The sequence below is a fragment of the Rattus rattus genome, chromosome 2 (genome assembly GCF_011064425.1).
Source record: "Rattus rattus isolate New Zealand chromosome 2, Rrattus_CSIRO_v1, whole genome shotgun sequence".
Taxonomy (NCBI): domain Eukaryota; kingdom Metazoa; phylum Chordata; class Mammalia; order Rodentia; family Muridae; genus Rattus; species Rattus rattus.
Genome location: NC_046155.1, coordinates 109,150,051 through 109,164,548, shown reverse-complemented (window position 1 = coordinate 109,164,548; position 14,498 = coordinate 109,150,051). Strand labels below are relative to the sequence as shown.

The 14,498-nt window shown below is 38.7% G+C and overlaps 1 protein-coding gene across 1 annotated transcript in view; it reads left to right on the top strand.

The window, feature by feature from the left end:
• Positions 1-14,498, top strand: part of Dlg2 (discs large MAGUK scaffold protein 2) — a 1,821,467-nt gene that overhangs the window by 1,400,726 nt on the left and 406,243 nt on the right. Inside the window, 1 exon segment of the mRNA XM_032895287.1 lies at positions 4,676-4,831. Within this exon segment, the coding sequence (XP_032751178.1) occupies positions 4,676-4,831 (156 nt within the window).

Genomic DNA, 14,498 nt, shown 5'->3' with positions numbered 1-14,498 from the left:
GGGAGGGGCTGCCCCTGGGTATCACCCCATTCTGGCACATCAACCTCAGAACTAGTCAGTGAAGAACTAGGCGCACCCTCTCCCACTGAAACCAGACAAGTCCACTCAGTTAGGGGAACAGGATCCACAGATGGGCAACAGAGTCAGGGACAACCCCTGTTCCAGTTGTTGGGGAACCCACATGAAGACCAAACTGCACATCTGCTATTTATGAGCAGGGAGCCTAGGTCCAGCCCATACTTCCCGGTTGATGATTCAGCACCTAGGAGCCCCCCATGGGTCCAGTTGACTCTGTTGGTCTACCTGTAGAGTACCTAAATTCCTCTGCTCCCTCAATCCTTCCCCCAAGTCATTCATAAGACTCCCTGAGCTCCATCCAAAGTTCGGCAGTGGGTCTTTGCTTCTGTTTACATTGTTTGCTGGATGGAGCATCTCTGAGGACAGTCATGCCAAGATCCTATCTGCAGGTATAACAGAGTATCATCAATACAGTCAGGAATTGGTTCTTGCCTTTGGATGGGTCTCAGATTGCACCAGCCATTGGTTGGCTATTCCCTCAGTCTCTGCTCCATCTTGGTCACTGCACATCTTATAGCTGGGACACTTTGAATCAACGGTTTTGTGGGTGGGTTGCTATCCTTATCATTCCACTGACTAAAGGAGGAAGCCAATTTAGTCTCCATATTCCCTACTGTTGGGAGTCTCAGGTAGACTTAATCCCATAGACTGCTGGGAGTAAGACCAGTCATAGGTCGCTTGGGTGTTCTAGAGCTGTCCCACTCTGCTCATCAGATTTCTCTATCCCCTGATCTTCCTACAATTCCTACCACCACCACCACAATTGTCCTCCCTATCCCATCTTTCACACAGTTCCCTTCCTCCATCCACCTCCAATGTCTATTTTATCTCCCTTCTGAGAAAGATTCAAGCATCTTCCCTTGGGTCCCCCTCGCTATCTGGTTTTCTGAGTCTGCAGGTTGTAGTCTGTAGATTTGAGTCTGTAGATTGTAGATGGTTATCCTACACTATATGGCTAATATCCACTTATAAGTTAGTGCATACCGTGTAAGTTATAGCCCTTTGGGTCTAGGTTACCTGACGTGTGATATTTTTTAGTTGTATCAATTTGCATGCAAGATTCATGATGTCCTTGTTTTTAATAGCTAAGCAGTATTCCATTGTGTAAATGCCCATCATTTTTATCGTTTACTGTGGGAGACTGAGACTAGGCACCAGATATTCACAGCAAGAGCAAAATTTAAAGGAGCACCAACAATAAACACCACTAATAACACTTTCATACAATATTTAAAAAGTAAAACTAATGCAAAAAAACAATTATCAACCAAATATCAGAATTTGAAGGACAGAATTAATTTGCTCCTGGCCTAAGATGCTGTGAGATTTTGTGGAGTCAGGTTTTGGCAATTTTCCTGAGCAGCATAATCCACTTGCAGTAACGGGAAGTGTCTGTTTTATTTTTCTCTTAATTGCAAGCAAGAGATCTGACCTAAGCTCTGTCAAGGGGATGGGGTGGGAAGTTTGTAGTTGATTTTCATTATACAACAAATGTCATAAGGGAACCATCAGGGAAGTTCGGTAACCTACATCTTCCTCCTAAGCTGTCTTGTGGGATGAGCCTACATTGTTATTCAAGAATGATCCTAGATTGTGAACCTGTAGACATTGGATTGCAACGTTTAGGTTCTCTATCATCAGAAGACACCTCTACAGTAAATAGTATTTCTGCATCTTTTCCTTATATTGCAAGCTAGTTTCTTTTTCTTTACTATTATTCATAACTATCCTGTTCTCAGAGAAAAAAATCCAATTAAATAGTCCTGGGTTTTGTGTTTGTTTTTGTCTCTTTCCCACCACACATATCATGAACCTACCAAGAAGGAAGTGCCCAGTTCTTATCAAATGGTCTAAGTCACACTGGCTATGCAGGGACTGAGTTGAGTTTTTGTCAAGTGGAGAAAGGGGCCATTGCAGACAGGGTAGCTTTTCTAAATAGGGTATAGAGGCTGCATTCCTCTCCATTGTGCCCTAATTGTACATGTATTTGTGATTAAAAACGTGAAGGAGGCAAAGCAAACAGCAAGTGCTAATGGAGTTCAGAGAAGACAAAGATCACCAAGGGCCAGGATTGTGTTAATTATATGCTATAAGAGCCTGCAATTATAAACCCATAGATGAGCAAATAAATGCTGATGGCTCAGAAGATGAGACCAAGGAGTCATTTTTCTATGGCCTTGGGTACATACATGGCAGGATAAATGATTTATGTATAATTCACTTAGCAATTTCACTAATATCATCAACAGTCTCTTCCACTAGTCCAGAGGATGACCACAGAATAAAGAGAGCAAGTAAACACCCTGGTTGGATTTCTATATTCATTATGTTCTCATTCTGGGTGCTTATAACAAGATAAACAGGACCTTCCTTTGTGACTGGCTAACTCAGACTGCAGAAAATTCTATTTCCACTGAATTTCTTTACTGGAGTGATGGTGACATGTATTCCAGCCACCAAGGGACAGTATTGACATTTCTTTTCTGTCTGCAGAGATGTCTCAGGGGACATAGCTACAAAGGACTAATGTGCTAGCTGCTAGCATTAGATAGACCATCTGGAACTCAGGAATGGTAGCCTTCAAGGAGCATTATGTAAATGGGGAGGGACTCTGTGCCCAGAGACTAATATGAGGGACTCATTCTTCAGAGGCTACATAAACTCTGCCTGCTGAGTGCTTAAAGCTTTGCTTCCATTCCTTCAGTGACAACACTTTATAAACTAAGAATTAATGATGATATAAAAACTTTTAGTCTTAATGATGATCTAAAAATACTCAGAACATCTTAGGGCTTCTTTGAAAGAGCCAGGAAAATATATTTTTCTCAGTAAAAAAGAACAAATAGCATGTATTGATTCAGTGAAGATTTACCCAGTTCCTAGCATCAGCTTTCAGAATGTAGCTTGGGTAGCACTGATGAGTATTTTACTGACACACATTTTACACACTAGATGGCTGAATTCAAGGACTACAATGAAGCTATTGGCTCAAAAGCTTCAAAGCTGGACCTCCTTTTCACCATGACTTTGACTTTACTGTTTGCTTGTAAGAGGACTTAGTGAAGCATGATGTCTTAGTCTTTGTTTCTTCTCATTGGTTCATGTCCACAGGTATCAAGAGCAGTAACTTCTCTCTGGATTCACAAGGGGTCGGGTAATAAATGATTAAGCATAGAGAAGTAATCAATTCATGATGAAAGAGCATTAGAGGTGACTATAAGCAAGAGAAAATATTGACACCTTTTTCTAAAACCAATAGTATTGCAGCTTTTCCCAAACCCTGAATTATTTCATTGTGAATAATATAATCATATTGCAAAGATATGAAATTATTACAAAAAATACATGAAAGATCACAGAGTTCAGAACAAGGTCAGTTTTCATTACCTTGAATGTATTATGGTAGCCCAAAAATGAAGCATTTAACTTTAATTTGGCTGAATACAATATAGCTAGGCTGTTTTTAGGGCACATATTGGTCATCTTTGGTTCTGTTTTTCTCTAAATATGGCCCAACTGAACTAGAAAAACTAGTAACATCATTTTCTTGGTCTGTAGAGTCAACATCAGGCTGCAAATTGAATCATCTCTCTTGAATAAATAGTATATGGAGTTTACGTCATCGTGGAAATGTTTATATTCACTAACTCCTTTTCCCAAGATCCTGTGCAGGCAGTTTAGATCAGACACCAGCAATGATTAACAAAGAGAATCAATGATTTCTCTGAATAGTTAACAAACTCCAGGTTACACAGTAAGAAAATAGAGTTCCTTATATTTTTTTTCTGTGTAGGGATAGTGTTCGGTTGACTACAAACATAACAAAATGTTATTAGTCCTTATGATAGGTTAAGATAATTATTCTTTGCATTAAAACAGCAGTCTTGGGGTTGGGGATTTAGCTCAGTGGTAGAGCGCTTGCCTAGGAAGCGCGAGGCCCTGGGTTCGGTCCCCAGCTCCGAAAAAAAGAACCAAAAAAAAAAAAAACAGCAGTCTTAAATCTTATAAAATACATGCTAATTTTATATCTTATTTATATAATGAGAGGTGACACTACCTTAAACAAGATAATGGGTTTTTATCCCCCACGAAAGGAAGCCAGAGTCACTGCAATATCATCAGTTTTACCAGCTCGATGGCCTCATCCTATATGCTCAACTCCCTGTATAATTTACTTTTATCCTCTAGGTCACTTCATGATAGTGATTGACGTAGCAGTCAGCATGTTGCTTTAAGTCTCTCGCTAGCAGATGGAAGCATTCAGTAGGAGATAATGACAAAAATCCTAGCTAAAACAACTTCCCTATCAGAAGCTCTTCCAGAAACCCTCTACGCAGGCCACATTGCACTAAACACTTTTATGGTGCCATATCTACTCTCAACTGAGGCTAGGAATAAAGTCAACTCGTGCATAAAGAAATCTATAAATAATGTCTGATGTAGTAAGTATAAGCAGTGGAGAATTTGATTTTTACTGGGCCACAATGATAAAATGCCATTAAGTTGGGTTCTTAAAGTACAGTGAAATGCTACTAGCTGCATGACTGACGCTCAGGTGTGCTAACCATGCATCTTTCTCTTCCTCTTGTGTTACCAGGCCTCCGGAACCTGTTTACAGCACTGTGAATAAACTGTGTGATAAACCTGCTTCTCCCAGGCACTATTCCCCTGTTGAGTGTGACAAAAGCTTCCTTCTCTCAACTCCCTACCCCCACTACCACCTAGGCCTGCTCCCTGACTCTGACATGACCAGGTACTGCATGCGCTTCCTCACTTCATCTTCTCCAGTTGCATGTGCTTCCACAAGGATGGGTGGGTGGAACTCGGCTCCGCCCACTTTTCCTGCACTCAGCACCTTCCTTGTGGAGAGATGTTCTGCTCCCATGGTATGATGGGAGAAATTAAGAACATGGCTTCTTTTGTTCTTTCTGCTGTGCTCACTAAGCACCTCAGACATGACCATGTAGAGCTCCACATGTCTAATAAGGAAATAATTATATTGCTCCAGCGCCATTTTCACCATTCGAGGGATAAGAGAGAACATTCTCTGAGTATTTTAAATAATACTTAAGAAATGTTCATTATGCCTCAGATTCAATGATCTAAATATGTACATATTATTACAGTCATTTAACATGTTAATTAGGATATTAAATTAAAGCCATCATATGATTGGCTCCCTGAGGAATTAACTATTTTCCTTAGACTATAGAATTAATTGCTTCTATCTAACCACGACGAACATAAACAATTTTTATATTTTGTTCCTTGTTAGGTTTTTATATATATTGTCTTATTTTAATTCATCTCTATGTATGTAAAGATTCAAAAGTCAAGGAAGGTGAAGGAATTTCCCACAGCGTGATCTTGCCAATCAATATGCAGTTTAAGTTTGACTTTAGAATGTCATAACAGCTTTGTAAGCCAATTCTTCTGAGTCTAAAGATTGGACACCACTATATATAAATATCTTCAGACATGTGTTTGGGGATGAAAACCGTGTTGTCCCATAGTAGCCAGAATCACCGAGGAAGCAAGGTAGGAAACGGAAAATCTCGTGCTCCATGAGAGGCTTGTAGTTCAGTCTAGAGGGAGGGCCCACTGGGAAGAAGCCTATGCAGAGTAGCTGCTCATTTAATTGTGTTTTCAGACTCAGTGTCTTCATAATGATGTCAGGGCTGAGAAAACTCAGATTTTAGAGTGATTCAAGGTGAAAATAATTAAAAACATCTGCATTTTAAAAATGTTTTTATTTTTTCATGTTTTAATTAACCCACTTAACAGTCAATAGTCTTCTCTCTCAGAGAATTAAATAACAAATTTTTAGTTCTAGCTAGAATTTCTAGAAATGAATAAGAAATTTTGACTGTCCCATCCACTGGACAATTTTCATGTATTTACACTAATTAGGTTTACCAACACTTCAGAATTATTTATAAATGTTAATTAAAATCTTCTTTTTTAACAGTTCCCAAAAATCTATTTATTGGTATAGTGACCTATACAATTGAGAGACTAAAGAGCCGAGGTTTCATTGGCATGGGGAGAGGATACTTAGACGACAGCAATGACTTCCCTATGGCCAGCTACATACGGACAGCTCTGAACACTGACTGCCCCTTAAGCAGGCACCGTGCTAAAGTTCTTCTTATGAATGATTTCCTCCGATTCTGAATCAAATTATGAAATGCATGCCATCACCATTTTGCTTTTCTAAGTGAGGAAATAAAGATTTCAGAAATTACCTGATCTGTGCCAGATCATCCACTAAGTGACAGATCTGGGGTTCAAGCCCCAGGGGCAGACGACCTGGCAGGACAGAAGCCCTGCAGCAATACAGGCATAGTGTCTGAGACATCTGTGCTCACTGGAAAATCACTTCACCATGTAGCTTTATCTTTTTCTCGTCTTCATTTTTCTGCTTTGCTGTCAGGACTTTTGGGTTTTGCTTTGTTTTGTGTTTGTTGTTGGTGTCTTATGGACGTGGCTCTTACATTGAATTCTATCCACTCCACTGGGGAATCTTCATTCCTCCCTCCATAACAAAAGTTATCAATAAAGAGCTGTCAGGGTCTAACTGTGGCCGGAATCCATCAGATTTACTTCTATCAATACCCCATAATCACTTTTATGACGACAAGAAAATATTTCTTTGTTTTGCAAATCAAAGCATTGTGGTTAGTTGGGCATGTGCTTTTCAAAGCACATGCCCTAGGCAATTTTGATTTGCCCCATCCCCAGAGCACGCCTACCTTCTCAGGACTTTGGAAATTCTATGTTCTGCTCACTCTAATTCTGTTCCTTTCCCCCTTCTTTCATTTTGCCTCTATCTTCTTTTATCTCACAAGGTAAAAATTACCCACATAAGTATATATGCACCTATCCTAGAGGGTTTTTCAGTAACATACTGATACAAAAAGTATTGCTTTAAACCCACTTGTTCCTCCTTCTCAATCTCTAGGTCAATGAGTAACATTAACATTGGCCCTGTGGCTCAAGTCAAATACCTGAGCATAATACTTGGGATATTGGTCTCCTAATCTCCATTGTGGAGTCCACCTTCAAGCCCATCCTCAAAATAACAGAAGTCTACTCACTTCCCTCTACTTCTATGTCTACCAACTAATCAAAGCCCATCTTCCCCCTCCCTACAATATCTTCCTCATTGTTCTCACCACGCCCACTGTCTGCCTCCTACCTTATTGCGAATGTGGTTAAAGTGATCTGCTATAATAAAACAGATCAAATCTCTCTCCTTTTGCATTAAGGATAAAATGCAAAGCCGGGCTCTGCATGACCTAGCATCTGCCTGCCTCTGGAGCACCTCATTTCCCTCTTCTTTTGCTGACCACACTGTTCACACAGGCATATATTTTATTCACAAAACATGTTCCATTGCCAGCTAAGTTCCCCCCATGTGCTTCTTACTGAATGGAAAGGCTTTTCTACACTTCACCTAACTAGCTTCTGGTCATCTTAGATCCAAGCTTAAATTGCATTCGGTTAGAGAAGCTCCCTGAAAGGAAAATCAGGTCCCTTATTATAATCTCCCCTTGCATACATGTGCATGCATGTGGGCATGCACACACATACACACACATACATACACACACACACATATACACACACACACACCTCAATATTTCTCCCTGAAAATTTAAGAATTATACACTGTTAATTTAGCAAAATATATAAATATGGAAATATGATCTTTGGACAAGCAAAACGATAAGTTATTTCTCTTTCTTTCTTCTTCTTTTATATATCTACATTTCAAATGTTATCCCCTTTCCAGGTTACTCCCTCTATCATGCCCTCTCCCCCTGCTTCTAGGAGAATGCTCCCTTTCCTGCCCAACCACTCCCACCTTCCCAACCTGGCATTCCCCTACACTGGGGAATCGAACCTTCACAGGACCAAGGGCTTCTCCTCCTATTGATGCCAGACAAGCTTACTTTCCTCAGTCCATAACAAGTGTGTCACACTATCCCATGAATATTTGAACTTACACATGGAAACAAATCACAGTGATAGAAACTCATTTTGCATTATACGGCTACCTAAATTACTTTAGTGATCTACGTCTACATTTCAGACCCATTAAGCAACTGTGGGCTCTTCATGAAGACAAAGTGGTTTGTTTCAGAGCCTATTTACTCCAAGTAGATATTTCTTTAAATGATACTTTTAATTTGTGAGAATGATTCAAAAATTCTGGTTCCATTTTCTATACTACATCTTACTTTTCCACTATGTCCTAGGCTTTTTTATGAAGAAGCCAGATATGAAATCCCATCTATAGGCTAGTTATGTGGAGGAACCCAATCTATTACCTTCCTTAGTCTCTGTTTTAATGTTTCTCATAATAACATTAAAACATGTTAGAATCTTCCACCTAAAAAGAAATTAAAATAATAAATCTCTCTATTCTTCTAACTAACATGCTTTAAGCTCCAGAGAAATGCAAAATATTATACCATAACAATGTTTTACGGAGGTACATGCTGAAAAGACCAACCAAAATTGTTGGAGGAAAAAAGTATGACCTTTAAACTCCAGTGAATGATGGGATGTGTTTTTCAGGACATTTGAGAATTCCCCCCAAAGTCTGCTTGAGAAGTGCATCAATATTGGTATAGCAATCACTTCCTCAAACCTCAGATTAGTATTTGAGCTAGCTCAGGGAAATCCAGCCTTTGAAACTACCATTGCATTTTTATATTTAATCCCAAATTGAAATTCAGAAAGACAGATATAATTAACAAAATCAAAAAGATCCCTTCTTTCTATGTCATCTGAGTTGCAATGGGAAAACCAAAGTTCTCAGTTCTTTGGATTTAGAGCAAATGCTCAAGGATGAACTGTGTATGCATCTTACTGCTGAATGATTCCTTATAAAAAGAGGAATTATGTTTCCCTTAGGAATGAATGCCTTTTAAATTACTTAGCACATAGGCTAGAGATGCAGATTATATCTAGAATGACTTTTTAGATAGTGTACAAAAAGAAGATGAGAGGACCTAGAGTTAAACTAATTTTGAAATTTTATGGGGGGAAAAAGTGACTTTTCCGTGAGACTTCTGCTTATCTAGCACATCACTTTTTCTTTAAAGAAAAAAAAAGCAGGAGTTTTTGATGTTGTAATTGGTTTTTCTACTTTAAAAGAACCAACTATTGCTTTTGATACTCCCAAGGCAATGTGAATAGTATTCTTGCCTGTCTTTTCAACATCTATGTCATTTTTTCGTGTGTTCTTTTACAAAGATGGTCTTAGTTATTATTTTGCAGTTTAAAAGAGAGACTAGGGCAAAACAGTTGAAAGCCAATTAAAATGTGCTGGCAGATTTTGGATGAGAAACAAACTCAAAGCCTTATATGAATATACAGTACTTCAAGTTACTGAAAAGAATGATTTCACAGGACTATCATATGTTAGTCATATCCTACATGCTTATGTTCCAAAATGGATTGAGTTTCCACCCTTACACTCAACAACATACAAGAGATGACTTAGTCACTGTGTAATACAAATCAGCTCACAGGCCTATTCTTCTACTGAACCTAATCTTTATAACTTTCTGTGTGTGTGTGTGTGTGTGTGTGTGTGTGTGTGTGTGTGTGTGTGTGTGTATGCTTGTGCATGTGTGTGTGTGTATGCTTGTGTGCATGTGCATGTGTTGTGTGTGTTTTACGGTTCAAAATCGATTAAATTGAATAGTTTATTTGAGCAAACAACTGATAATTCACTGGGCACCCAAGCTCCAAAGAGGTTTAACACTCCGCCTAGCAGGTCAAGCTTTAGAAACGTGAATAACGAATGACAGTTAAAAGTAAACAAACTGTGCTTCTGGTTTTTCTGAAATTATTGGGAAGACACTAAAACCATTGGTCGGATTAGAGAAGAAATGTATTTGGAATAAAAGAAATAAGCCTGATGGTTTACGAAAGCAGGGTTTCTTATGGGAGTGCCGGGAGTCCTGTGCAGCTACTGGAAGGTGGTCAAATTGGAGTTACAGGTACCTGCAGATCGTGATAGAGGGGCTGCATTGACAGGCCGAAGATTATGGAGTTCTTACTATAAACAGTGGGCCAGTTTAGGCCAGATTTAAAACTGCTATATGAACTGTACAAGTAAGAAGATTGCTCATCCCACTATGTGGAAAGCATGTGGAGACAAGGAAATTAGCATGTGTCAGCCATAGCATAGAGTAGAGTTGACATCCTGATGACTGAGAGATTCAGACTCTTTTAAGTGTTAGATGCTCCTTACTGGTGATGCATGGGGAGACTTTTCTGACTTGGTAAACTCACTAGATGGTGACTATATTGCTTCTGGGAAAGGGCACACTTCTCCATAATAAATACACTTCAAATTTCTTAAGACAACAAAATGTTATTCATACATGGAACTATTCTAATGAAACCCAATATTTTATACAATTAATGTACAATATGAAAGAGGATATTTGAGGTTGTTTAAGATAACGAAAAGGAAGAAAAACAAAAGACATTAGAGCCCTCATTAGAGCTGGCTATGTGATGTCATAGAGAGACCAACATAGGTACCTACACTAGTTAGGTTCACGTCTTTCTTTGCCCATCCTAATTACACACTTTTATCTCTCTTCCTCCCCCTCTCTCTATTTCAATTTTCTCGTGAAGAAGTTTTGAAATAGTCATCTCTATGTTGTTCTCATTATAGGATGGTTGTAGGAATCTAGAAAAATGGAATAGATGAGGTTTTTTCCACTCTGGCGTTACGCTCATTAGACTGTATTTTCCCCTCTGCTTATTCACTTTTTAAGGCTCTGAACTCATAATATTCTTTCCTCTTATTATAACAAGTCAGGCTCTCTCTTACTATATGTCAAGTAGAAAGTGTTTATCATTGTGGGTTTGAAGATAACAAGTGGAGTCTCTGGACTCCATTCAGAGCATGCTCAGTCCTATACTCAGACTCTCATGGAGTTTTAACTTCATTACCACTGACTGGCCGTGCACCAGTTTCTCTTTCAGTTCTCCACATGCCCTATTCACTCTGCCACCACCTGTGGATTGTGATAGAAAATCTGAGCCTTACTCACGCTACTTAATCTGAGAGATAACACCAAAAGAGAAGACACAAGCCATTCACTTTTACTTACTTAAAAAGATATGCAGAATATAAAGAGTTATTCAACTTGGTTTTAATTAAAACCAGAGGGAGAGGACTTAGGATACTGCTCCTAAGACACAGCTCTGCCTAAATCAGTATGGCACCTTGCTTTTGAAAGGTTTGCCCTACCTGTTTAGATGAGATGCTCACTGAGCCCAGTCAGGAAAGTCAGGAGAGATCCATTAGCTCCTGACACATAAATGAGGCTGTTCTTGCCAGATATAACTCCTAGCTTCTTCCCTCCACAGTGATGGTACAAAAATAAAACACGTAACAAAACATGCTTTGCTTTTCAATTGCTACCTTTTCTGGAATAACCCCTTAGCATTAACATCTGTCTCAGTGTTTTTTAACATTTTAATATTTGAGCAAGGATTTTCTTTAACAATTCAAAAATAGATTTTTGAATCACAATTGAAATTGTGTTGTACACATACACCAAACACACCTGCCTCACAAGCTCTCTGGCACTCTCCGATGCTGGCAGGTGAGGTAGGAATGAAGGCTTAGTCAGGGGCATAGAATTTGTTATGGCAGAACTTGAAACAACCCAGGTTGGCCTCATTCCAAAACTCCTTCTCTGGTTTAAATAACTATCTGAAATTGAAGAATTATGTTTAATTGATCTGTTGCTTTTTTTTTATTAACTTGAGTATTTCTTATATACATTTCGAGTGTTATTCCCTTTCCCGGTTTCCGGGCAAACATCCCCCTCCCCCCTCCCCTTCCTTATGAGTGTTCCCTCCCCACCCTCCCCCATTGCCGCATCTGTTGCTTTTTTAAAACAGAGTATGTCTCTATCTGAGACATTAAGAATACTTCCCCCTTAATTTTAGGATATATTTTTTTTCTATTTTAGGAATAAGAAATGTATTTACTTAGGCAACCATCATATTATATGGTGGTGGTAACAGGTCAGAGTATAAACGCAATTTCAGAAACAGCCTTCTGTGGAGGAAAATTCCATACAAAATCACTATAGCAACAAATTGTAGGACTCAGAAAGAATGGAAATAGTAACACTCAACTGTAACACCCACACTGTAGATATTAATTAAAACCACTAACATGTAGAGTGCTTTTATGCACTAGGGACTCTAGCTACAGTTGCATGTGCACTAACTCATTTTATCTTTACACAACATAGTATGTAGGTGTGATTGCACCAATTTTATTGAAAATAATATGGTGCCTGGCTTGACAAATACATGGAACTGGGAAACAAAATCACTGAAAATGAAATAGTCAAGACTTAAAACTGATTACCCAGGGCCAGCAGCAAATGCCAGGTGAATCCAGACTGCATATCGAGGCTGTCTCAAAACGGGAAAATTTACTTTTATAATATTAATCCCATTAAATCAATAATTTATTTATTAATTATCTTAGTGGACATTAAAGTGGTACCCATAATGTAATAGATATGATGATGCCAAAAGCAACTGTAATAATAGCATTTGCTTATATACATATAAGTTACCTAGCAGTTAGCCATTTACAAAAAATAAAACCACGGTATCCTAGGAAGGCAAGTGTTATTGTAACGCTCATTTTTCAAGTAGAGAAACTGAGGTCCTAAGAACCTAAGGGAACTTCCACATGAATAGAATTTGAACCTGAGTGGGCAGGTTCTATAATTATTCTGTACTTGACATGAGTCTTGTAGTCACATCACACTCTGAATATTGAATTTTGCCTGAGGAAAATTATACACAATTTAACTGTTGTTAAGATAGACAGACAGACAGACAATGGATGGATGGGTGGATGGATGGATGGATGGATGGATGGATGGATGGATGGATGATAGGCAAGAAGAAAAAATCAAGCAAATAATTAGTTTATAGATAGGAGCAGAATCTTTGAATTCAGCCTTGTGAGGATTAGAATTCTGACTCCACAATTATCTCTATAAATCACGTGAGTGGATGATTTGTAATTATTTTCTGGTCATTAGCTTCCTCTTGAGAAAAGGAGCAACCATATATAGTATCCATTTAAGAAGATTTGGTGGTTACATATAAAGTTCTGAGAGCAACCCTTGACATTAAAAGGGACATCATAATATCTCCCGTGATAAAGACTAAGTAAGATTAAAATGACTTTTTTTACAATACTACTGCAAAAGGCTCTTCTCATTCATGACCTAATTATGAATGCAGTAAATTATGAGGGCAGACAGATGGTTGGTTTGGCAGCTAAGGAGGACTGCTGTGCAAACTTACCTGTGTTCAGAGAGATGCTTAAACGTTTTCAAATACAGAATATTTTTATCTTCGTTATGAGATTAAAATTACTTTGTTCTTGCAGCCTTTTCAAGCTTTTAATTTGTTTGACAGACCTTATGCATATTAAAGGATAAACTTTTAATTAGTCCCTTCCCCCCAACATAGGGTCTGACAATATAACACTGACTGGCCTCAAACAGATCTCCCTGCCTTGAGCTTCCAAGTGATGCTGTTACGGTGTATCCTAGTGTACCCTAGAGTGCCTGGCCACGTGATTTGCTTGTAAATGGCCACTGCCAGGGTGGCTAGCACCTTTCTTCACATTTAAAAGCTCCCTTTGTTCTGAAAGAAGGATGCATGTGCCAGAGCCTGAGGTCTGGTAAACAGCTTTCAGGTTGAATCTTATCACTGATTCATCTTCCACAGCAGATAGTCTTGTGAACACCCCCTCTTAAGAGGACATATAGCTCAGCTTTGGAGTAATAGATGGGGATCTTAGTTATCATTTTCATTTCCTTCTCTCTCAAGTTCTTTTAGTGTCCTGCTTCCCTTTTTTGTGCCTCAGGCACAATGGTGAAAATAGATATATGTGCAATTTATAGCTTAAAAGATAAAGAGGCTAACATAAGTTCAGAGATGGAGGTTAGACCAAGCAATTTACTCCAAACTTCATATTTTCCAGATCAGGGAACTGCGTCCCAGACCACTAACTGCCTCAAACACTCAGTTGGAGCATGTTCAGATACTTAACCTGAATGCGACTGAATCTTGTTCTCAGCTTTAGTGACTGGATCAACATGGTGTCTTCTGTATATAGTGTCAACAGCCAACCATGTTAAAAGGAAAATATGTAGATATTTATTTTGTATTATTTCAAGTGTGTGTGTCTGTATACTCATGTGTGTACAGATGTGTGTATGCATGTGCACATGGATACATGTGTTTGTCTATGTGTTCATGTGTGTTAGCATATGTATGTGCATGCACACACATATGTGTGTTTGTATATTTGTGTGCTGATGTGTGCATGTGTGCAA